Here is a 24,775-nt window from a genome sequence, read left to right as displayed (position 1 = left end):
CCCCTGCGGCGGGTTCTATGACCGAGTTCGATACCCGTCTTGATGAGAAGCTTATCTTTACCTGTCTATCATACCCCCCTTCTGAGCCAGCTATCTACTTTTGATTTGATGCGATTTCGCTGCGTGTACCAACCTTAATCTACTGTCTGATAGCCATCTACTTATTTGATTACTGGGATGATCCTGTGATGTTTATGAGGGGGTGTGGTATTGTGTCGGTTCCGTTTACTATATGACAAAGGAGCACGCTGATGATTGGATATACGAATCCGAGATCTGCCAGTGATCTATGTTGTATACAGCTCTCTAGACTATGTATTGTCTACATTTTGAAATAGGAAACAAGCAAGAATTTGAACCCCGATACATTCTACGAGAAATGGCGAAGAAAGAGTGCTTCGTATTACAGGCTGTGCATCGTAAATGGTAGTAGAACAGCTATCGGTTGAGGGTCCAGCATCATCGCCAATGAACGGGTCTGTTCGGGGGCGATTGAATCCACCGCATGCTGATATCATGGATGGCAAATGGACTGGCCTACCGCATTGTTTCACTGCGTCATCAACACAGATCCGACAGCGATTTCGTTTACAAATTATGTACTACTATTGAGTGCCAGCCCCATGATTCTATGTAGATTTGGGTCCTACCGTCTGTATATCTGATCGATTGAAGTAATTGGTCTTATTCCGCCCCAGTATTGCCACCACCGCTGCCACATTTTGTCACTGATCGCGGTCGTCCAGTCGATCGACGAGATGCGCCCGTGAATCATATCAGCCAGAAGTAGCAGGCGGTGAGCTCGGGGCCAAGCGCGATATGTCCCAATGAAGACTAGCGCCGGGCACTTCTGGGTTCGGCTGGATTTTGCACCAGCAAAAACGAACGGCTTGACTGGCCCTTCACCTCAAAGTCGGCTCTCTCTCTCTGCGCTGCTGCTCTCAGCAACCTCTCGTGTCTCTCCGTCCACCCTGTTACTACTAGCTGTTACTTACCACACTCCCCCAAACTTAACTTCCCTCACCACTCTTCAACCACACACACACACCCTACTTACCACCTCCCCTCACCCTCCACATATACACAAACACCCCATCTTCCTCTTCATATTTCCTTGCAATTATCATCCTCAGCCAGTTTTTCATCTGCTCCCACCTCTTTGTCTCTTGAAACAAGCTCCGTCTCTCTTCGTCCCCGTGCTTTTTCCCTCCCGAATCTGTTGCCTCGGGCTTTTCCCTCGCACACTCAATTCCGGAATCGCACAAGGTTCTTTCTGTTATTAACCTCGACGACTCCGACGCGCCACCTTCTTACCTTTCATTGACCTTTTCTTTTCTTTTTGATTCACTTCATTGCGCCTTCGGGGAGCAATTTGTTCGCACATTTCACGTTGTAAGTCCTTCATTTTCACCTGCAATCGTGGCCCGGATCCCTCTGCCATGGCCATATACGTCCAAGCTTCAAAAGCACTGACAAATACCAGTATCGGGGAATATTTCTTACTAGAATTTTTTCCCTTACCTCGTCGCATCAAGCCTCGCATCCTATCCAGCATATCCTTTTGCTTGGCCTTTCTCTCTTAGACTTTTATCTTTCTTTTTCTCGAGCCTCCAAGTTTCATTCATTTCACAATGGCCGACACGACCCAGGCTCCTATGAACGGCGGCTACCCTGCGCAACACGCTTACCCCGACACCTTCACCCACGCCCCCGCAAACGTCAACAGCGCGGCCAGCTTCCAGCCTGCGCCCTCCTCTACTCCCTCGAACGCCCCCGCAAATGACCAGAAGAATGGTATCTCGAAGGATGAGGTTGGCTGGTACTTCGTGGAGCAGTACTACACCAACATGAGCCGCAGTCCGGAGAAGCTTCACCTCTTCTACTCTCGGCGTTCTCAGCTCGTTTTCGGCACCGAAGCTGAAACCGTCCAGGTTGCTGTGGGCCAGAAGGTGCGTGTTGATATCTCAACTCCATGGGATCTATTCCTGTCCAGTAAGGTCTAATATACTGACATCATCGTTACATTATAGGCTATCAATGACAAGATCAAGCAGCTTGACTTCCAAGACTGCAAGGTCCGTGTCTTGAACGTCGACTCTCAGGCCTCATTCGATAACATCCTGATTTCTGTCATTGGAGAGATCTCGAACCGGTCCGAGCCTTCCCGCAAGTTTGTGCAGACTTTCGTGCTGGCCGAACAGCCCAACGGTTACTATGTCCTCAACGACATCTTCCGGTACCTTGTCGATGAGGAGGAGATTGAGCAAGAAGAAGCTGCTCCTGCTGCCCCTGCTGCCCCGGTTGAGGAGCCGGCTGCTGAAGAGCCTGCACAGCCTGCAGCTGAGACTGTCCCGGAGCCCGAGAAGGCCCAGGTAGACAGTGAGCCTGCCGCGGCTAAGGTCGACGAGAAGCTCGAGGAGGCCGAGCAGACTGCTGAGGCCAAGCCTGCCCAGGAGGAAGCTCCCCAGACCAATGGAACCGCGGCTGAGGAAACCCCTGTCGAAGCTGCCCCGGAAGCTGCTGCCCCGGTTGAGACTGAGGCCCCCAAGGCTGAGAAGCCCGCCACTCCTGAGCCCACCCCTGTGCCCGAGCAGAAGGAAGCTCCTGCTCCGGTCAAGGAGAGTGCTCCCGCCAGGGCGGTCCCTAAGACTTGGGCCAACATCGCCTCCAAGTCCGGTGCCTCGGCCCCTGTTGTTCCCGCTGTTCCCGTCGCTTCGGTGAAGCCTGCTCCCGCTGCCAGCTCTGCTCAGCCCACGGCTCCCGCCCCCGCCCCCGCCGCTGCTCCTGCTCCCGCGGCCGCTGCCGCCCCCGAAGCCGCGTCCAGCCAACCTTCCTCGACTGATGGTTCTGGCTGGCAGACTGCGGGCCATGATCACAAGAAGACCCAGTCCCGTGCGGGTGAGGAGAATGTTCTCGCTTACATCAAGAACGTCACCGAGAAGGTTGATGCGAGCTTGCTCAAGCAGACCCTGTCTCGCTTTGGCAAGCTGAAGCACTTCGATGTGAGCCGTGCTAAGGTATGTCACCTCTTAACCCACCCGTAATCCAGAACAGAGAAGGAAAGGCTAACCTTGCGTAGAACTGCGCCTTTGTCGAATTCAGTGATGCCGCGGGCTATGCTGCCGCTGTCGCTGCCAACCCCCACCAGATTGGATCTGAGCAGATCTACGTGGAGGAGCGTCGCCCTCGTACCAATGCCTTCGGTAACGGTAGCTACGGTGCGGGCCGCGGTGGCGCCGGTCGTGGTCGTGGTGACCGTGCGGGCAGCCAGGGCCGGGGAGGCTTCCAGCGCGAGGGTCGCGGAGGCTTTGCCCCCCGTGGCCGTGGCGGCAACGTCAACGCCAAGGGTCGCAACCAGGCCCAGGCTGCTTAAGCACCTTTACAAACAAAAGTACCTCTTGACGTCTAACGAAGAACGACGAGCGAACGTAAGCGGTGGTCATTTCAGTGGACCTTGACCGCTTCGTTCTAATCCCATTCTTTCCTTTTTTCTTTCCCCCCTTTACAAAGCCTTATATGATTCCTAGCCCTTCCTCCTGGCTTGAGACGGTATACGGGTTTAGATGCTCACGGCGATCCAGGACATGTATTACTCTCCCCCTTTACTTGATAATGACATGTGTTATGTGGCCCTCTTGTCACAGTGCATATTAGCGGTTGGAAAAGTTTTCTTATCATCTTCTCACTGGGCTTTGCTTGGTCGTCATCATGACTTTGGTTTCCTCTTCCTGTGTTGCCATGACCTCTTTATTTTCTCTAACCTCTTTGATGGCTCCTTATCTTCTTAGCATAGCGAGCTGAATGCCCATATTTCTTTCATCTCTGATCTCTGGTGGCTTTTGACCTCCCATTATCATTGTTTTTTTCTTTCTCTCCTACCATGTTGACGACCGTCGCAGTCCATCTCTGGCTTCTTAGTCCTGGCTCCTGCTTAGTTACACTTCTTTCCCTGGCTTCTGGTTCATTGTTTCTTATTTGCGGCCTCGTCATGTTTTGAGGAGTGTAAATGGATGGCTTCTTGCTGGAATGTTTCTTCATTATTACGTCTCTCTCATTTGTGTGCCGTACTGTCCTTGGGGGCTAGCTCCCCCGGGGGGTTCAAGGGCTACAGGGCGGTGGGTAGCGGGCGGTGTTGGCTCAGGATGATTGTTGTTGCTAATTGTGCAACCACAATGGAGCAATACAGATACAAGAAAAAAAGATTGAAGACATCTACAGAAAACAATCAAACACAAAAATCTCGCTAATGACTTGACGCCCTGTATGTAGTGAAATGACTGTAATCAAGGTGCGATAAAGGGTGATCAAGGTCCCCAGCTGGCGCAAGTAGGGTAGAGACACAGCAAGCAAGGTTTGAGGGTCCAGTTGGGGAATTGAGTCAATGGCTCATGTAGTGAATGGTTATTTCTTCAGGTCAACTACCATGTGGGTACAGAGTACTTCCAGAGGGCTTGCCTGAACTGAAGTGACACATACAGTGAAGTACTGTATGTAGTAGTAATTGATGGTAGCCGTGGTAACATTGGTTACTATGAAAGCACACAAAGCGGTCAGAGTGATAGCAGCTCGGGATTGGCTGGGAATGGGGGAATGGAGGGGAAGGGAAGAGGGAGGAAGAAAGAGCGGAACGTTCTAGATAGTGGGCCTCAGGCAGCCAGATCGCCCCCCGGAAGTTATCGCCAGCAAAAAGAAGCAGGAAGACATCTGGGGAAGTTCCCCCCAAGCATATCTATACTAGATAAGTTACTCAATGGAGCATAACCACTGAACCCCCCAACCAGTAGGGGGGTGGCAGATGCCGAGCAAAGGGGAGAAACAGGGCTGGTTAGTGCCTGGCACGCTGTGGGCAGAAGCATCTAGATCCCGCAGCTGGAAGGCGCTGGAACATCCTGGGGGGGAAGCTTGGGAGTGTCGAACAGTAGCTGGAGGAGCAGCATGGAATCGGTGGAAGTTGCTGGATCGCCGTAGAAACGCCGCACTGAAATTTTGTGACGGTCCGCCCAAAGAACATTAAGGTCCCGCCCCGTCGCCTGTTCCCTTCGGTTCACCAGCTATTTTTTCTCATTCTTCTCTTCCTCTCTCCATCCTAACTCTTTAATCACTCTTCCCTCCCTCTCTCCATCTCCCTTTTCTTTCTGTCACCTTGTGGGCAGTTCTTCATCTCCTTTCCTCCCATTTTGTGATCCGTGATTCAATCCTCCCATTAACCCTTTCATAACTACCTCCCACCTTTCCATCCGTTTTAGGTCAGTACTAGTTATACTATCCCTCCCTCTCCCCACCTTGAAGCTCTGACTCAGCCACTATCGTTTGCGTGCAAACTTGGCTCAGAGCGGGAGGCAAGACAGAATTTCTAGAAATTTCTGCCCTTTTCTTGCCTTCCTTCCCTCTTTGTCAACAAATATAAAGACTCTTCCAATTCCCCTTCCGTTTTCAACCCACTTCTCTCTTTCTCCACTTCAGAATCATCTGGAGGAGCTTGTCATTTCGCTTCCTCTTCCGCTTCCTCCCTTCTTTTTACTGACATCCCTACCCCTCCTTCAGAAACCAGTCTCTCTCCTCCTACCGCCACCATGTCTGCCGAGACTTTCGAGTTCCAGGCTGAGATCTCTCAGCTCCTCTCCCTCATCATCAACACTGTCTACTCCAACAAGGAGATTTTCCTGCGTGAGCTGATCTCTAACGCCTCCGATGCTCTGGACAAGATCCGCTATGAGTCCCTGTCCGACCCCTCCAAGCTCGACTCGGGCAAGGATCTCCGCATCGACCTGATCCCCAACGCTGAGGCCAAGACCCTCACCATCCGTGATACCGGTATCGGTATGACCAAGGCTGTAAGTTCTTTCCATCAATCACTCCCCGCTCTTTCCTCTGCCATTGAGCAGTAGACGTTCCAAGTTTAGAGCGAATTCTGACTGTAGACTTTCTTTTAGGACCTCATCAACAACCTCGGTACCATTGCTCGCTCTGGTACCAAGCAGTTCATGGAGGCTCTCTCCGCTGGTGCTGATATCTCCATGATCGGTCAGTTCGGTGTTGGTTTCTACTCTGCCTACCTTGTGGCCGACCGTGTCACCGTCATCTCCAAGCACAACGATGACGAGCAGTACATCTGGGAGTCCGCTGCCGGTGGTACTTTCACCCTCACCCAGGACACCGAGGGTGAGCAGCTTGGCCGTGGTACCAAGATCATCCTTCACCTGAAGGATGAGCAGACCGACTACCTCAACGAGAGCCGTGTCAAGGAGGTTGTCCGCAAGCACTCCGAGTTCATCTCCTACCCCATCTACCTCCACGTCCTGAAGGAGACCGAGAAGGAGGTCCCCGATGAGGAGGCTGAGACCAAGGAGGAGGAAGAGGGTGACGAGAAGAAGCCCAAGATCGAGGAGGTCGATGAGGAGGAGGAGAAGAAGGAGAAGAAGACCAAGACCGTCAAGGAGAGCAAGATCGAGGAGGAGGAGCTTAACAAGACCAAGCCCATCTGGACTCGTAACCCCGCCGACATCACCCAGGAGGAGTACGCTGCCTTCTACAAGTCCCTCTCCAACGACTGGGAGGACCACTTGGCCGTCAAGCACTTCTCCGTCGAGGGTCAGCTCGAGTTCCGTGCCATCCTCTACGTCCCCAAGCGTGCTCCCTTCGACCTGTTCGAGTCTAAGAAGACCAAGAACAACATCAAGCTCTACGTCCGCCGTGTCTTCATCACTGATGACGCCACTGACCTCATCCCCGAGTGGCTCAGCTTCGTCAAGGGTGTTGTCGACTCTGAGGACCTTCCTCTCAACCTGTCCCGTGAGACTCTCCAGCAGAACAAGATCATGAAGGTCATCAAGAAGAACATCGTCAAGAAGACTCTTGAGCTCTTCACCGAGATCGCTGAGGACCGCGAGCAGTTCGACAAGTTCTACTCTGCTTTCAGCAAGAACATCAAGCTCGGTATCCACGAGGACGCCCAGAACCGCCCCACTCTGGCCAAGCTCCTCCGCTACCAGTCCACCAAGTCTGGTGATGAGGCCACTTCCCTTGCCGACTACGTCACCCGTATGCCCGAGCACCAGAAGCAGATCTACTACATCACCGGCGAGTCCATCAAGGCTGTTGCCAAGTCTCCCTTCCTCGACAGCCTCAAGCAGAAGAACTTCGAGGTTCTGTTCCTGGTTGACCCCATTGACGAGTACGCTTTCACTCAGCTGAAGGAGTTCGATGGCAAGAAGCTGGTCGACATCACCAAGGACTTCGAGCTTGAGGAGTCCGAGGAGGAGAAGGCCGAGCGCGAGAAGGAGGAGAAGGAGTTCGAGGGTCTTGCCAAGAGCCTCAAGAACATCCTCGGCGACAAGGTCGAGAAGGTCGTTGTCTCCCACAAGCTCGTTGGCTCTCCTTGCGCCATCCGTACCGGCCAGTTCGGTTGGTCCGCTAACATGGAGCGTATCATGAAGGCCCAGGCCCTCCGTGACACCTCCATGAGCTCTTACATGTCCTCCAAGAAGACTTTCGAGATCTCTCCCAAGTCCTCTATCATCAAGGAGCTCCGCAAGAAGGTTGAGGCCGATGGCGAGGGTGACCGCACCGTCAAGTCCATCACTCAGCTGCTCTTCGAGACCTCTCTCCTGGTCTCCGGTTTCACCATTGAGGAGCCCGCCAGCTTCGCTGAGCGTATCCACAAGCTCGTCTCCCTTGGTCTGAACATTGACGAGGAGGCTGAGACCACCGAGGAGAAGGCTGCTGAGGAGGCTGCCCCTGCCGCCGCTGCTGCCGAGAGCTCCATGGAGGAGGTTGACTAAATGTTGACCGCATGATGTCACGATCTTCTTTTCGAGCAAAATGGAAATGAGATGTAACTGATTTTTTTTGATGACCCGGAAACTGTTCCAGCGGTATTTGCATCAGGGATCTAATATTCACTGAACGATATTGCGTTATTAATCGGAACGGCAAAGGATGGTTTTCCTTTGATCCTTTTTCTTTTTTTATTACTGAATCACGAATTCTACCTTTTTTTTCGGCGTTTTGAGCGTTTATTACCCCCAACCTAAATACATTCCGTCTGATCCGCTTGTGGTATTAGTACGGTAGATTTATCTCGAGAATAAAAGCTTTCTCTGTTCAACTTGATGCTCTCAACATAGGTCGTAGTATAATATGGCAGTAATATCTATCACTGTAGTTATTGTTTCCTGGTAACCCTTCCCAAATGGCATATCTACCTACATACATGATGATCGATTCATGAAGTCACTGGTCATCTTCATTCATTAATCCCTAGGTAATGCTCTTATGCTCGCTACAGTTATCTATAGCATACATATATGAGCAGCACCATGAACCAGGAGAACGTCAGCCCAGTCAGGGTCAGGTCAATATGCTGTCTGTCGACTTTCACCAAAATTGCTATTTGGTTAGTTAGTTAGTTGGTATATATCGACAGTACTACACGAACAGTAAGTACTATTAGTTGCCCGGTATTTCAGTGATGGTAGTAGTATTCTTTAGAAATACTAACTAAATAGTAGTGGTAGAAAGCCATACATACATACTACACAGTGAGTAGTGGGTACATGCACATACGTACTATATATACATGACCTTAACTTTTGTATGAAATATGGATTTATTCTTATATTGGGGGGAGGGGGGAGGGGAGAATGAGAGGGACTGAACTTACTAATAAGTACTAGTACTATAAATATAATCATGATTAAAGTAGGGAGGGATACGAGATGGTTAGATATATGTATTCATTATTTCCATGTAGATATATGTAGTTTGTAGTTAGTTATTGCTGGTAGTAATTGGACCTGTGAGTGATTTTCTTGTTGGAGTTAATCCAGCTAGATCACTAGTAAATTATACTTCAAAAGTTATGTATGTGTGTCTACTTCTGCAATCCTAGGAATAATGGAAACTTCCTGGTTTGTCCATATTACGAGTCGATTGACTGTAAGCTACCTTAAGGGAATTTGATCAAGGGAGGTACACGGATGAAGGGACTGAACACCTGGCCTCCCCGGTGACTTGTGTTGTGGTTCATGAGTACATTGTGCACATATCTTCATTAAATGTGACTCGAGGGGAAGTTGTATGCAATGGGAAAGCGCCAGAAAGGAGTATGGGTGGATGGAATGGGGTGAGGAAACGAGAGAGAGAGGAAATAGGTGGAAAGTAGAAACTTGTCTGTGGTATCGCCGGGGTTTGCTTGCATGCGAGTCAATCCAGTTGACGCCTGTTGCCCCAAGAACTTATGTGTCTCGCCGCTCTCGTAGCTGATTGAAGAGGGGATCATGGGAAATAGTAGAGTAGAAAGGGAGAGTAGGTGGATACAAGAAGAAAGTGCCCACCCTAATGAGTAAGGCTGGTTCACTCAATCAGTCGATCCGCACCAGTCAAAGTGCCATTCAGACAGACTGCGCGAGGATAGTCCCCATGCTTTGGCAAGCCAAAGAGCCAGCCCCCCGACAACTCCAAAGGAGCCCACAATCTGAACAATGGCCCAGCCCCGCCGCTTAAGGTCCTCGGACAACCAAACAAGTCCCAGAGGGTCTTGCGGGCGAATTCGGGCAAGGTGATATTCCACATTCTGCCCACTTTGTGCTCGAACAAGTAGACTGCCCCCGCTTGCTTTCTCCAAAGGAGCACGGAGTCCGCAAAAGCCTGGCGTTTGTGTAATGGGGACCAAAGACCCGTCGACTACGCACTCGCCTAACCGTTCTGTGAGCCAGACGGCACGCTCACCCCTGGCCATGGCAGCGTATCTCTCGCGTTCGTTTTTAAGGCTTTGTTGCAACTCAGATGCCCACTTTGCCAACTGCAAACGGGCCATTTTCTCCTCCTGTCGCGTGTGATCTGCTATCCGAGCCATAGTGTAGCTGGGAGAACCCCGGCTTGAGCCATGGTAAAATGGTTGTGTACTAGGTTGGGGGCGATTCGGGCGTTGCCAGAGATGTGCTCGTTGCTGTTGGGCTAGTTTCTTTGCAGCTGAGTGCCGCATCCAAGTCATATTCTCGGCGTCGAACAACCTCTGGACCAGCAAGGTCAATTCAGAGGGCACCAGGGGTTGGACATAGTCAGGGCTCATCAAAGTACTGGCATCCATAACATCGTCATCATTGGTTTTTGCCGATGATACCGCAAAAGGCAATTGTCCGTCAAAATCATCTGCTCCAAGACCTGCGTTTCCAAAAAGGAAGGGCTTGGCCGGAGTGGCTTGTGTATGCTTGTGGAACCCCGACTTAATTGCAGAGATCTGCTCAGGAGCCAACAAGTCAGCCTTGGATATTAGAGGAATGACATTGGTCCATTCGCATAGCGTGTTGATGCATTCCATGTCTGCCGCAAAGGTGTCTGATGGAAGGTGAGCTCGTATCATCAACGGGAGTGAACTAACCAAAAGCTCGGACTACATACCACCAGAAACGAGATAAAGTACGGCATCAACTTGGGTGCCACCCTGCCCTGCGAGCAAATTTTGGAAGTCGTGATCGCAGGAATCAATAGCTGTTGTTGCGCGGGATAGTTGTTGACGTATGTATTGTATGATGGCATCCACTTGTCCGATGCGACTCAGCGAGGTTGCAGGGGTATCAACGAAGCAAATATTTCGCTCTAAGACCACATCACCTGTACTTCTCCTACGGCGCAGCACGCGTGAATCTTCCAAATCTGACCACCAAGATGGGTAGGGCTTGGTGCTGGCGTAGATTTCTGATGTAGCTGACAACGGTAGTCGATGGGCTTGAGAAAGTTGAATCGTCGTAAGAGAAGTCCGTGACGGTGTCAAGGCATCGGTGGGTGGAAAGTCATCTACATGTACAATGTCTTCGCAAGCCTGGACGATCGACCTAATGAGGGATGATTTCCCAGAGCCTGGAGCATCGGTCAGCACGCACTCTGCAGGATCGCAGACACTACAAGATTGAAGATAAAAAGGGCTCACCAGAATCGCCCGCAACGAGTATTTTAAACCTTCCAAGTGACTTCCCACGAGATGTGAACGGTCTCCGACTAGGCATCTTGATGCTTGGCATGATGAACTGGGATGTGCTATCGTGGTCTGGGTTGTGGACAGATCGAGAATCATTGTCCTCGTCTCCGGAGGCAACCGCCTGACTACTCAAATCATCTGTGATAGAGATCTCATCTAGATGGCGCATAGATTGGTTCGAAGTAGATTTGGGACTGCTAGGGAGAGATGAAGGGTCGTCCGGGTTGCTGAGATTCAAGGGGGTGAAGGGCCGGGGAGAGATCAGGTCGGAGGTAATAGAAGCGTCAAGTCTGTTGGAATGAAGAGTATCAAGGGGCTTGAGCGTTGACCTGCGGCGGTTGAGGCCGGAACCCTGGTCGTCATCGTCCTCCTTATCGTCGCGGTTGAGAAATTGAGATGCTGTGGAAGTCGGTTCCACTCCGGCAGGATTACTACCGACTATCTGGTCTGACTGGGACACGGACGCAGGCTGACTAGTCTGAAGGATACTTTCTTCAAGGCTCTGTACGCCATACATACTCGTCCTGGATGCATCGGGCTCGTCTGAGGAGAGGTCATCATCGTGGTCGAGACCGTGATTGCGGGACAGAAAGAAGGTCGCGGGGGCGGCACTGCGGGGGTCGATCCACTGCTGCTCGATGGAGGCCTTGCGAGATCGAGGCAGCGCAACATCTGGCACTGGAGGTCTCATGGTGGAGAAAAGAAGCAGAAGTTACAGCGGCAACTCAATAGAGACCTTGCGGTGGCCAGACATCGAATAATACGCAGTCCGTGTTTGTAGTTGAGGAAACAGGAAGACACGCATTCCATCTCGAAGGAACGACGTTCGATCGATGCCTGCGTTTATGTCATCATCAGGCATTGGGTGATTGCCACGTGATGGAGCATCTGAGGATACCCCGCACCCTGATTAGCTAAGCCATGCATGCCGGCATGAACTTAGTAGTCACAGTTATTACAGTTATATACAGTTACTATTTAGATAGGCAATATAATTATATTTTTGGGTGTAAAGGTAGGGAGAAGAGTAGGATGTAGATGTAGATGTAAAGACTTATACGGTGTTAGTGTATACCCGCTCTGTCCACTGCCGAGAGAGAGTTAACTTGTAGCTTAGCTTAGTCCAACTAACTAGTCCTCGGGGCTGTCGGAAACTATTCCGAAGAACGGCGTCGCAATTATCCGAGTACATACAAATAATGAATAGAATTAATATGATTACTGTCCAGTTTACATTTTTTTTTTTTTTTTTTTTTTTCTGTTACCAACAAAAAGTACCGTATCAAAGAATAAGAGCACTAAATTTTTATTGGACGCCTCTTAGGTTATAACCAAAAGGTTAACGGACATGCTTAAAACATTATCTCAAGTATGTCGGGATTTGCGAGCCATGACCTGACTCGGATTTGCCGACCCTCTTTGGTGCGTAGGAGCCGGTATTTTATCGATAGAACCTCCGTACACATCCCGCACACCGCAGCAACAATAGACGCTTCGCCTTCCCAGCACCCTCCAATCGCGATGATCCAGTGCCTCCATACCCTCGTGGTCATGGCTGATCTGATCCCTCTTTCAAATTGAACCAGCTGTGAGAACTTAAACGTCATCCACCGCCAAGTTGATCGCGTGAGCAACGCCCTTCAATGGCACTAGCTTGCCCGTGTCTGATTGATGGTGAGCTAAGGGCGAAGCTAAGTAGCACGAAAGAAACAAAATAGCCCGCTCCTCCCTCTCTTTTTCTCGATGCCATTACGGAGAACATGGTAGCCTCTCTCTCCACTAGTCTTTCCATGCCGTCCACACAGTAACAGGCAATCCAGGCCCCTTTGTTGCACCATCAGTTGATTCCTGCCTAGGTGTTACTTATTTGACAGGGATTCGAGTATGGTATTTCCACCAAAGTAGCTAATGGGGTGAAATAACAGATACGACTAATTAACTCGTTAGCTGAGATTAATGTCGCCAAATGTTTCAAAAGATTTCCGCATCGGCTTGCACTAGCTTCAAATCTGCACCTAGAGATTACTAGATGCTTCGGCTGCAGGCTAGCCTAGCCTTACTTAGTTCAACGCCACCCTGCGAAACCGCTAGGTGAACCGAGCATGGCCAACAGCTCGCCAAAGGTTGTCAGACCATGATTCCATGATTCGACGACGTAATATCGAGCCGGCGCACTACTGGCCAGACTTGCGTGGTCTTAGGCGGCAGCCCGGACGCCCACCCGCTTCCTGCTAGTCCTGTTGACCGACTAGGGTGCTTAAAGTGGCAGAAGCTATGTCTAGTAGCTTCGTTCGCAATAAGCCCGCGGAGGCCAGTTGGGAATTGATCCAGCTTCATCCTGCTGCTGGACTCCGTACGAGGTAGGTGATAATGTGAGCATTCCTTGGCAGCTCGAGACGGCGAACTAGATAGAAGTATATCTACCCACTCACTACTTAAGTACCCACTCGGGGGTATATGAAGGTATCAGATTTGTCCGTGACATCTGCCTGTATCGAGAGAGAATAAAAAGGTGGTTTAGCGTTGGTGTGTTCTAGGGGTAGGGGTGCAATGTAACGAACAAAAAAGAGGAAAAGAAATCGATACGGGAACATCCGGGGCGCTCTTCATGCCAGTGCCTTCCGAAAGGCTTGCATGGACCCCAAGTAACCAGGGTCATCATACGAGCATGGGCGGCGTCCTTTCCCATGTTCTTCAGTATTTGAGATCATGATCATCGATCAGTTCACGTAGCCGAAGCGATGACCTTGACTCAAGTTCCTCAACTATAGATGAGCATGCAGAGCTCAGGCCATATTCTCCTAGAATTCGAAAGAAACTGGTTGTGACCGGCTTACTAGGCGGATATTATACTTAGTACCTGCACACAATAGTACTACTTCTACTAGGCCGTGAGCAACGCCAACCACTAAAAAGAAGCAAAGTTGAAAGGCAGGGGAGAATTAACCCGGCAGCCAGTCGTTGAAGGAGTCAAATCGTGCTGTTAGTTTAGCTTAAAGTTACCCTCTCCGAAGGGCTCCATTCTGACCCCTGCCTCTGTCGCCATTAGGTGGGGCCTAGTAATGTTACCCACTCACACTACCAGAGTACGTAGTAGACCATCTGCTGTAAGTAACTAGTGAAGTACTTTGTGTTTGGAGGGGGGGCCCCCCCGGGATGGAGCCCTCCGTGGATGGCAGAGCTGGGAGACAGGCTGTCTTCTTGAGAGCTGATTTGTCACATTCCCACCCCTGCAGAGATTCTGGGCCGTGGCCATGATCTGTCCCTGCTATTGTTGTTTTTATTCGTGCTATATCGTCACAAAACCAAATTGCTACGATTGCATCGAAGAAGAAGGGAAGCGTAGACGAAGAGCAGGAGATTCGCTGCACGCTGCAGGAAATCTGCCACACAGGACAACTGCTAAAAGTCAATATCTACACAAGCACTACTAACCTAGGTAGTATCATCTACTGTTCTCTAGATCCGGACCGTTATTATCCGCAGCACGAAGCTCCACACTATTATTTAGATGTTTATTGACCGGCCGTGATATGTGCGCAAATATCCCACGCCGACAATTTATATCGTTGGGGAATTGTGGGTGCGTATAACAAGATTTAATTGTGCGGAGGGCTGTGCTCAGTAGTAGTAATTGCTCCCATACCTGGATTTACCAGCCGAGAGCCTCGAGGCGGCTTTCCTTTTCAGCTGAACGACCCGAAGGAACAAGCATGGGTTATTTCTTGGTTTGGGTCTACCGAGCAACCCTTGGGATTCGGTGTGTCCTTTTTCCCGTTTTTACTCCCAGGTACCCTAAGACAGAGACAGGCTGGCAGTCCAAGCGCTAGATCGAATCCAGCCGATTGTCATCAACTCAGGCTCTGTGATGGGGCTTGTCCCAAACGGGCAAAGATGGCCTCTGCAGACCCAATGGAAGACAAGCAATAATTCTAGTATCATTGGACAGATAAGATTCCACTAGTAAGGTATTGGTTATGGTGATACAATACCAAGGTACCAGAGCGACCATACCTACTTGCCTAGGCAAGACCGACCCAAGTTGGTCTAGTCCCTTCATTCATTTCCCTTCCAATTCTCCGGTCGAAAGCTGCACTGCCGGGGATCCTCTTTCTCCTCGTCTTCTCCTCTCCTCTTCTCCGGACTGGCACCTCCGGACCAGATTGTGTCTGTAAAAGCCGTCGAACTTAACCTTTAGCGTTTTAGGGACTCCGAGGATTATCCACAATTATTCCACCCTCCCCCCGGTAATCGACTCACTCACCATGAACTAACTAAAGTCCACTCTCTACGAATCTCCTGCGCCGCTGTTGCCCCCCCCCCGCCCTCTGTCCGCTAATTAACCTTCCACCATGGCTTGAATGAATGGTACACCCATTTCTGCTGCTTCGCTATATTGTCAACAATTAAAAAAAATATTAATTCTCGACTACGGCAGGATTAATCTCTTGATTTTCACTTACTCTCTTGAGTCTAGTTCCTCAATTAATTTTGTTCTGTATCCTGCCTGTGCTCTCTGTCTTCCTTCCGTGGCCCCCTCCACCACCGCCGGTACCCTCTCCTTCTGCTTCCTCTACCGTTTCCTTCCTTCTCTCTCTCTACCTCTTCTCCTTCGTACTTCCCTCATACTACGTCTACTTGGGCTTGAGCCTTACCATTACCTACCATCATCACCATCACCTCCTCTTCTTCTTTACTATCGTCACCGCTCTCGCCATGCCCAGCAATTCTTGTTGAGCTTTTTGCTCTCCCGCCCTGTTATTCCCTTCCTCTCTTTTGCGCCGCGGTCCCGAAAATCATTCGTTCCTAGCCTACCGGGTTTGCTTTTGACTTTGCCTTCCCTTTTCTCCGGCACGATTGGCCCTCACTTCGCCCGCACCCTAAAATCCCACTTCCGATCGGTCAGGTCCAGCATCTTGTCTTCCATTCTCCTCCTCTGAACCTGTTGTTACTATTCGGAAGGCGGCATTCCTCGTCATGGAGCAAGAGCATCCTCTAGCCTGGTCAGATATGACCAACCCGGGCGATGACGAATTCTCCAACTTCCTCGAGTTTGGCATGCAGTTCCCTGATGTGGAGGGGCATGGGCCAAGTGACCCTCACGCTTCCCGGCCTCTTGCCCACCCGGCCTCCATGTCGATGCCCGCCACAACAGCACCTGCGCAGGAGCAATTGGTCCGCATGGATACCGATACTGTTACCACCCAGTCGCCGTCGTACGCCCACCTCATGAACAATGATTTCTCTCTCGACCTCTCCAACCATGGGCAGCAGGTCCAGCCGCATCCCTCGTCATACTCGAATGCCCCAGTCACCCCGGCATTCTACGCGCACAAGCCCCCGCAGCCCCAGTACTTTCACCCTCAACAGCAGCACCAACCGATGCAGGAACAGTCACACCAGATGTCCCACCACTCGCACCCGACGACACAGGCTTACGTTCCTCATGGTCAGACTGTGATACCACCCACCCCTAACAGTATCGAGCTCCAGGGAAGTGCCGCTACGCACTCTCACCGGACTGATGACGGTCATGAGATGTACGAGCGGTTCACTCGAATGAATGACGAACAGGTAAGCATGGTCCATTCAAGATCTGGAGTTTAGCCTGCATGATCTAATGCATGCACCCGCTCTTCGCAGGCCCTTTACACCCCCCTGGTCTCACCTGCCATGACCCCATTGGAAAGTCAATTCCGCTTCCCTGAATACACCATCCCTGGAGAGTACTTCACCCCTCTCACCTCGCCGGCTCTCGAAGCTCACACTTCCAATCCCACTGGTTACCCCTTCCACACCGGCCAAATCTCTGAAATTGGATTCGTGCCCTCCCCAGCCGATAATGCACTCCCAATGTCGTCAGCCCCCTCCTCGCCGGGTCTGATGCGGAAACATCGGCGCCAGCCTTCAAACACCAAGTCCTTCTCCGCTCGCGCTAAAAAGCAACAATCGCCTTCAGTTCGGCCCCAGGCACGGAAAAAATCACTTTTGAACATCAACTCGGATGAGGTCTTGAATAGTCTAAGCCAGGACCAGGGAAGTAGCAAATCGCGCAGCTCCGGTGGTAGTGGTCTCCGCTACGGGAGTAACGAGAGCTCTGGGCAGGATTCCGTCTCTCCAGAGCCTCTATCTGAACCATTGATGCCGCCACCTGCTCTTCCTCCGTCCCGCAAGTCTCCCGCGATTGCCCCCCAGACTACTCAGGTGTCGCAAGCCAATGAACCCGCAACCCCGGCTTTGCTGATGCGCATCCAACAGTCCCCACACAGCAACGCCTCTACTGGTCCGATGGCAACTGTGTCCAGGCCTGCTCCCTCTGAGCCACATGACGATATTATGGAAGATGTTGTCCTTCCAGAATCAGCTACCTCATATGGATCAGTCTCGAGACCTCCAGTGAGCCGCATTGACACCACGGTACGGGCGGACTCGACCTCTTCAACTACTACGCCAGGAAGCGCTACCCCTGCCATGGAGCCCAAGTCTGCCCCAGTGGTCAACAGACCTTCCAATTCTATCGCACCCAGCCCCCGTTCTTTGGCCATGCCCTCCCCTAGCGGACCGGTGCCCAAGAAGTCTGATACTCCGAAATTAGGGCCTCTAGGCCGAAAGCGGCAGAGTCTCAGCTCGTCTCAGCCTAGCCCTAATCTACGTCCCAAGATAAGCCCCAGTATACAACCATTGGTGCGCGGTGATGGTAAGTGCTTTCTACGCAGTCTGCGCCTTGCCCGGCAGTCTTTGATCGACTGGAGAGTTGCTCCTGGGCACCTTTTGCGGCGTATCAAGCTAACCAGTGTTGTCTAGGAGGGATTACAAGCGAAACTTCAGCCCTGTACCTTGCGTCAAAGTCGAACTATCAGCATATCCTAGATGGCACTCTTTTGCCTGGCGTCTCCTACCCTGAAACCTTGGCCGAGAATCTGAGCTCAAAGCGGACAAATCATAAACTCGCAGAACAGGGACGGAGGAATCGCATCAACAATGCGCTCAAAGAGATTGAGACCCTTATCCCGGCATCATTCGTTCAGATAAAGCATGCTAAAGAAGCTGCAATCTGCAACGCCAAGGGAGGGGAAAAAGAGAAGGAGAAGGAGAAGGAGAAGGAAAAGGCTGGAAACCAACCTATCAGCAAGGCCAGCACTGTGGAGATGGCTATTGATTATATCAAAGCATTACAACAGGAACTGGAAGAAACAAAGGGCAAATTAGCAGCCGCTGAAGAGCGCCTGGGGGAAGGAAAGGGGCCGGCAAAGCGTGATGACAACACGACGAACCCTGAAAACGGGAAAGAAGCAAATGCCGTTGATACGGAATCGGCAGCCACCAGTGTCGAGATAGGCCCCTCTCCATAGGGCTACGATTGAAACCTCGTAGTCGAGTTGATTCCCGAGCTGGACTGACCCTTGCCTAAAGATCACTATGATGTGATATGTGTTACGAGCGTGGATTTGAGCAAAAGTATAGACCGGTGTTTTACTGGGAAGCGTCGGGTGACGTTACACGTATCTTGATGGCTTTTTATTTTGTGAGTTACGGTGGCTGCTTCTGTCATTTCTGGAAATGTTAATAAACGGGGTGGTTCTTGTCTCTTTTCGCACGGGTTAATGAGAAGGGGTTCCGGGAGTAAGCTGCATTTTTCTTCTCCATTGCCATTTCCTGTTCCCTTTTCACTTCTTGTACATGGCCCTATTGCTTTTCTTCGGCCCTTCCCGCTTCTGGCAGGGCTTCGTTCGTGGTGGCAGTAGCTAGCTGAGCCTTTTCACGTAAGGTATCCTGTCGCGCGGGCGTGTTTCACTTCCTTCCGGGGATCTTTCCTCTTTTCTAATGTTACTGTATCTTGAACGCAACTTCTCGGTATTTTCGTGAAATAAGATTGGGTATGGAGGTTACTTTGGTATTGATAGTATACATTGACGTAGGCAAAAGCCAGCAAAGGCTTTGGATGCAGACTGCCTATGGCAACTCATCTAGATGTATATAATATAATATGCATGCCTGAGACATACAGCATTGATATGTGGAATCGTTCCAAACGTCATATTCCTTGATCATAGAAGAAGAAAAGGGGATGCAATCGATCATTCCAATCAGTAGTCTCGCATGACCGCAACCATCTCATCCAACCGGGCCACTTCTCCAAGCAACAAGGCCTCTTTAGCCTTCCACTGCTCCAATAGGGTCAACTCAGCCTGAGATAGATAGCGTTCCTCATTGCCCTTTACGTCACTCCGCTCCGTCTTCTCCAGGAACTCCTTGAGTCGGTTCCGCTCGAAGCGCAGGCGTTGCATACACCTTGACATAGCCTTGTACGTGTCCTCCAGAATGCTGCTCCGGATGCGGTCCGGATCGTAGTACCAGAGGTAGATCGTGCGAGAGGGCTGTCGCTGTGCGTCTCGGGGGACTTCTTGCAGATCCACGAATCCACCGGACTGCATGCTAGCGAGGACTTGACGCAGGTCTTTGAAGGGGAGAAGACTGATTTCCTGTAGGCGCTTCTCGTCGAGCTTGCCCTTGGCGTGGAGTACGCGGATCACTCGTAAAGCGACGTCGCCGTAGCGGGCTTCGATCATTCGTTCCAGTTCTAGGTGGCGGAGCTTGCGCGCTAGGTGTCGGAATTCGACGGTCCAGGTGATGAGTCCGGAAAGTAGGCGCTTAGATGTGAGGTTGTAGGGGGGCTGCGAGAGCAGAGAAAGGTGTTGGTCTACCTCGTAGGTGCGGCTTGGGGCTTCTGATCCTTCACGGTCGGTTCCATTGACACTGTCCTCCAAAGGCCGTTTCCCACGTTTGTTGATGGCCTGTGGTATCTCCATGGGACCAATGGAGCCTGCAAGGTCCAACTGCGGGTCGACTTCTTCTGTCACCGCACTAAGAGCGATGGGGACAGAGTATTGCTCGCCTTCCTCTCCTTCGCGCGGTATCTCAGCACTATCTCGGCATTGCTTGGTTTGGTATTCTATGCGTCGTAGGAGGCCCTCGTAGACCTGTGCGGTTGCTGGCGATGAGTTCATCTCCGCAAGATCTAAAAACCGTCGGTTCCGAAGAGCAACGTCGAGTTTCTCATAGTTCACGCGGACAACAGTAGCCAACTATATTGAACAAAGCCATCAGTCAAGCGGATATATATGAGAGTTTTATGCAGAGTCTCACCTCCATGGGAGTGGTATCCCCACCCATCTCGTCATCCGACCATTCATTCTCCTCCTCTTCATCATCATCCTCATCAGCATCGGCGTAGTCCATCCGTGCCTTTTTGTTTGAAGCATCCGCAGACCCGATACCATGCCTCCTCTTCGCGCCCCGTGGTAACCCGTTATGCATGAGCCCGCGGGTAAGGTCCCCATCGAGTCTTTCCTTCAGAAGAGTAAGAGTCCCTTCCAGGACTGTTTCGTCCAGCTTCTTACCCTTTAGCTGCTTGACATCAGGTCGCGACTTAATGGCACGTTCCGCATCCAGGGCGTTGTCAGCGTAGCTTTGGAATTGCGCATCGCGCACACGAAAGATATAGCCGTGGGAAGCCAGGATTTTCAGGGTAGGATGTAATAGCGCCGGCTGTTCGGAGGTGTGCTCATCATCGCCATTCATCTGTTCTTCGGTCTCTTCACCTTCGGTTTCCTGTTTCACGCCATTCGCTTTAGGTGGTGCGGGTTGTAGTTCCGGGATGGTTTCGAGGTGGCCGACTTGTGCGTGTCCGAGATACATAATGGTTTCCATAAGGGTAGCCGCATACTTCCCAAGCCGTTCTTCAATGAACTCCAGGATCTTGCCAGAGCGAACAAGGTAATATGCAGCCTGGAGGTTTGGTTCGTAATAGGTAACGCCATCGTCGTAGGAAGTGTAATGGTACACCAGGTGGTGTTGAATCATGGCGGAAAGTCCATGACGAAGTTGACGATCGGAGAGGCGCGAGTAAAACTTTAGTCGCGGTAATGAGAGCCGGTCATAGCGCTGGAGGGTTGAAAAGATACGCTGGCGAAGACGGATGACGGTCAGCCTGTTGCTCGATGTGGCCCGCAAATTGACACCGACTATATGGTTTTTCATGGATGCAGCGGGTTACCAAGTGAGCAAAAGCGAGCATACCGCAAAAAGCTCCCCAAAATTATCCTCGACCAAGAGCGCACATAGCTCTGCCGCGTACTGTTACTCGGACCATTAGCAGTGGTTAAAGATGAGGGGCGGGAAGAGAGGGGAGGGGGAATTGATCGCATACTTGGGAAGTCATGATGGATGGCTTCTAGAGAATGCGAAAAGCTTCAATTCTCTAGAAGGAAGGGGAAGGTCACCGAGGGAATCGCATGAGGTAAAGTGCAAGAAAGGAACGACAGGCGCGAAATGGGGAAGCCGGAGCAACGATGATCAAGATTGGGGATACTTTTTTTCGGCAATCGGAGAAGGAGAGAAAGCGTGATCTGCAAAATGTCATGGTGATTGTCAGCCTGAGGCATTAATGTATTACTACTTTGCACAGGACAACTGCTCACATAAGAAATCAGGTGACCCGGAGGACGAGGAAAAGCCGGTTCCGCCCGCACTCGCATTTCGGGCCAATCACGGGGCGAGTAATCAAGACCAGCCGGCATCTTGAAGCTTTTCAGACATCGTTTCTGATCCGCCCAACGACCGCCAGCAGCCTTCCCCTGCTCCCACTCCTCTCAACCCTCCCAATTGCTGTCGAGCTTCTCGGCTAACCATTCTCCTCGCCCTCCTCTATTCCTCTCACACATGCGATGATGCTGTCGCGGTCTACTTTCAGCCGGAATGCGCCCCGTGCGCTCCAGAAGCAGTGCTCTGCTGCTGGCGCCAGCAGCCGTCGGGGCATGGCCTCTGCTGCCACTCCTGGTCTCCAGTACGATGTCTCTGAGTCTGCTGGTGTGAAGGTCGCCAACCGGGAAGTTGCTGGCCCTACCAGCACCCTTGCTCTGGTTGCAAAGGCTGGTCCCCGTTACCAGCCCGTCCCTGGCTTCTCCGATGCCCTCGAACAGTTCGCTTTCAAGGTTCGTCCTTCCTGGCTTCAATCCGACATCCACGCTCTCTGCTACACTATTTTCTAAGGCAATTGCTAACCAATTCTTCTTATCAATGTAACAGTCTACGCTGAAGCGCTCGGCACTGCGGATCAATCGGGAAGTCGAACTGCTGGGCGGTGAAGTTTCCTCTACACACTCTCGCGAGAACGTCGTCCTCAAGGCCAAGTTCCTTTCTGGCGATCTCCCCTACTTCGCTGAACTTCTCGCCGAGGTTGCTTCTCAGACCAAGTTTGCAGGTGAGTAAGGAGACAACGGGAATATACCGCCACCCCTTCCCCCTCCTCCAAATGTCAGACGAACCGGTCTAATTCGGCTTCTCAGCCCACGAGTTGAGTGAGGTTGTCCTCAAGACCCTCAAGTACAGACAACAGGCCCTTGCCGCCAACCCCGAGGCCCTCGCTGTCGATGCCGCTCACGCCGTCGCCTTCCACCGTGGCCTGGGTGAGAGCATCACCCCCTCGACCACCGTTCCCCTCGAGAAGTACCTCTCCGCTGAGGCTCTGGCTGAGTACGCTCAGCAGGCCTTTGCCAAGTCCAACATCGCTCTTGTTGGCAGCGGTGCCAGCTCCGCCGACGTCTCCAAGTGGGTTGGTGACTTCTTCAAGGCCGTCCCCAGCGGTGCCCAGCTCCAGAGCGCTGCCTCCAAGTACTACGGTGGTGAGCAGCGTGTCTCCACCAAGGCCGGTAACGCCCTTGTGATTGCCTTCCCTGGCTCCGGTGCCTTCGGAACCGCTGCCTACAAGCCCGAGGCCTCCGTCCTCGCTGCCCTCCTGGGTGGTGAGTCCTCCATCAAGTGGACCCCCGGTTTCTCCCTCCTCGCCCAGGCCACCCAGGGCTTCTCCCAGGTCCGTGCCTCGACCCAGAACCTTACCTACTCGGATGCTGGTCTCTTCACCATTGCTCTCTCTGGTAAGGCCGACCAGATCACTTCTGTTGGTAAGAACGCCGTCGACCTTCTCAAGAAGGTTGCCGCCGGTGAGGTTGCCGCCGAGGAGATCAAGAAGGCCGTTGCCCTCGCCAAGTTCCGCGCTCTCGAGTCCGCCCAGACCCTTGAGACTGGTGTCGAGGCTACCGGTTCCGCTCTCATCAACGGCAGCAAGCCTTACCAGATTGGTGAGGTTGCTCAGAGCATTGATGCCGTCACTGAGGCTCAGGTCCAGGATGTAAGTTTATCAATTCACCTCCTCTTGCTTTTTGCGGCAATAATTATTTGGGGGAACAATGGCTAATGTTTTATACGCAGGTTGCCAAGTCTTTCCTGTCTGGCAAGGCCTCCGTCGCCACTGTTGGAGACCTCTTCCAGCTCCCCTACAGCGAGGACCTTGGTCTGACTGTTTAAACATGTATACAATACATCTTAGACTGGCTTTGGAAAAAACCGAACACCCCCTCTATTTTTTATCATGTGTCTAGATCGACCTTTCCGCAGATATTCTCTTTTGTGATGTGGCTGTAGTTGTGTGTCTGTAATACAATTGTACCTTAACCCATCTTTGTTCAATACCTCTCTCGCTGCGATGTAGGCTGCTTGCAGTAACTTACTGTGAATAGTTTTGGAAGACACAATTTGCAAAATGTATCGAATTTGATTTATCCGGTATATGATTTCCCCTGTTCCTCCTTGCTGTTGCTATATATCCGATAAATGGAGGGATATACTTATATATTTTATCAGCCTTAGTAGTATTAGGCACGTCTAATATGGTATTGGTACTACACCATCATGGAACCATAACCCCCAGTATATATATATCATATAGTAGTACTACACCATTTTCATTCAGTAGCAGCTAAGTGATAACCATCTCATATCAAATCTACACCACATGATACTCAGCGTTGAAATGAAACCCGACACCCCGATACACAAAGCATGAGCATGCCCCCAAAAAAAACCGTCTCAACAAGTTTGTGACCAATCGATAGGCAAAAAAATACTAATTGAAGTCATTCTTGTGGACATTATCAATAGAGTCTATTATCAGCATCGGTAATACTGTTCGACTGCGGCACCTTCCGCTTCTAACTCAATGATGTAAACATAGTAATATATATACTAGTACTCTACTACTATCAATATCAACACAGAAATAGTATCAATGCTATTATAATGGGCCAGCATATGCATAGTAATGCTATATTACCAGTCTTACCTACCTGTCTGCTGATACTAATTACCAGTACTGACGTACTAAGTACTTATCAACTCCCGACTGCCCTACCACGAAAATATCAAGGTCACCCGTCTTCCTCTTTCACTTTCACATTCACGACTCCTTCACAATGAAATAACCCGCAACCACCCAATAAAAGACAGGCACTTATAGATGATTCCTTCATATAAAAAAGGTACTGTACATAAAACCATCGACTCGTCCTAGAATTCACCCGCACTGTTTACTACTTAGTATTTCTACATACACAATCCACACAGATACATCCAATCACAAAGTAAATCGACAAATGAATAGATAGATACCATAGATATGGGCATTCAACTGAAAAACTAAGACACACGTGCTTACGACACCCATAATGCCGTCAATCACCTGACCCAAATTAGAACAGGGATGCCCACATACATATGCAGTACTAATTAGTGAGACACGCCATCATAATCATATGCAAGCCATGACTGGGATGCTCGGAGGATAGTTACCGTAGATGGTTCACCGAGAAGAAAAAAAAAAGAAAGGTATCATAATTCGAACAAAAGTACATACATATACTATACTAGTCTATATTATCATATGCGATATCGGAAATTTCT

At 50.9% G+C, this 24,775-nt stretch overlaps 6 protein-coding genes across 6 annotated transcripts; 4 read left to right on the top strand and 2 right to left on the bottom strand.

The window, feature by feature from the left end:
• Positions 1–1,631: 1,631 nt before the first annotated feature.
• Positions 1,632–3,373, top strand: AtWU_10875 (NTF2 and RRM domain protein; the record flags this gene model as incomplete). Its single annotated transcript, XM_035505977.1, has 3 exons — positions 1,632–1,949; positions 2,031–3,017; positions 3,080–3,373. The coding sequence occupies 3 exons, from the start codon at positions 1,632–1,634 to the stop codon at positions 3,371–3,373; spliced, it is 1,599 nt and encodes a 532-aa protein (XP_035361870.1).
• Positions 3,374–5,573: 2,200 nt separating this feature from the next.
• On the top strand, positions 5,574–7,781 carry hsp90 (chaperone Hsp90; the record flags this gene model as incomplete). Its single annotated transcript, XM_035505976.1, has 2 exons — positions 5,574–5,834; positions 5,934–7,781. 2 exons carry the CDS (start codon positions 5,574–5,576, stop codon positions 7,779–7,781), a joined length of 2,109 nt encoding a protein of 702 aa, XP_035361869.1.
• A 1,577-nt stretch (positions 7,782–9,358) lies between these two features.
• AtWU_10873 (uncharacterized protein) lies at positions 9,359–11,669 on the bottom strand (the record flags this gene model as incomplete). The annotated part of the gene is made up of 3 exons (XM_035505975.1): positions 9,359–10,338; positions 10,402–10,860; positions 10,931–11,669. 3 exons carry the CDS (start codon positions 11,667–11,669, stop codon positions 9,359–9,361), a joined length of 2,178 nt encoding a protein of 725 aa, XP_035361868.1.
• A 4,286-nt stretch (positions 11,670–15,955) lies between these two features.
• On the top strand, positions 15,956–18,330 carry AtWU_10872 (phosphate-sensing transcription factor PHO4; the record flags this gene model as incomplete). Its single annotated transcript, XM_035505974.1, has 3 exons — positions 15,956–16,552; positions 16,622–17,675; positions 17,783–18,330. The coding sequence occupies 3 exons, from the start codon at positions 15,956–15,958 to the stop codon at positions 18,328–18,330; spliced, it is 2,199 nt and encodes a 732-aa protein (XP_035361867.1).
• A 735-nt stretch (positions 18,331–19,065) lies between these two features.
• Positions 19,066–21,200, bottom strand: AtWU_10871 (putative DNA directed RNA polymerase III subunit Rpc82; the record flags this gene model as incomplete). The annotated part of the gene is made up of 4 exons (XM_035505973.1): positions 19,066–20,064; positions 20,126–20,944; positions 21,059–21,115; positions 21,189–21,200. The coding sequence occupies 4 exons, from the start codon at positions 21,198–21,200 to the stop codon at positions 19,066–19,068; spliced, it is 1,887 nt and encodes a 628-aa protein (XP_035361866.1).
• A 505-nt stretch (positions 21,201–21,705) lies between these two features.
• Positions 21,706–23,344, top strand: AtWU_10870 (ubiquinol--cytochrome-c reductase subunit 2; the record flags this gene model as incomplete). Its single annotated transcript, XM_035505972.1, has 4 exons — positions 21,706–21,972; positions 22,067–22,241; positions 22,327–23,168; positions 23,249–23,344. The coding sequence occupies 4 exons, from the start codon at positions 21,706–21,708 to the stop codon at positions 23,342–23,344; spliced, it is 1,380 nt and encodes a 459-aa protein (XP_035361865.1).
• Between the last annotated feature and the right edge of the window lie 1,431 nt (positions 23,345–24,775).

Source organism: Aspergillus tubingensis, assembly GCF_013340325.1.
Source record: "Aspergillus tubingensis WU-2223L DNA, scaffold_15, whole genome shotgun sequence".
Classification (NCBI taxonomy): domain Eukaryota; kingdom Fungi; phylum Ascomycota; class Eurotiomycetes; order Eurotiales; family Aspergillaceae; genus Aspergillus; species Aspergillus tubingensis.
The sequence above is the reverse complement of the archived record's forward strand: the minus strand, read 5'-3'. Positions and strand labels throughout refer to the sequence as shown.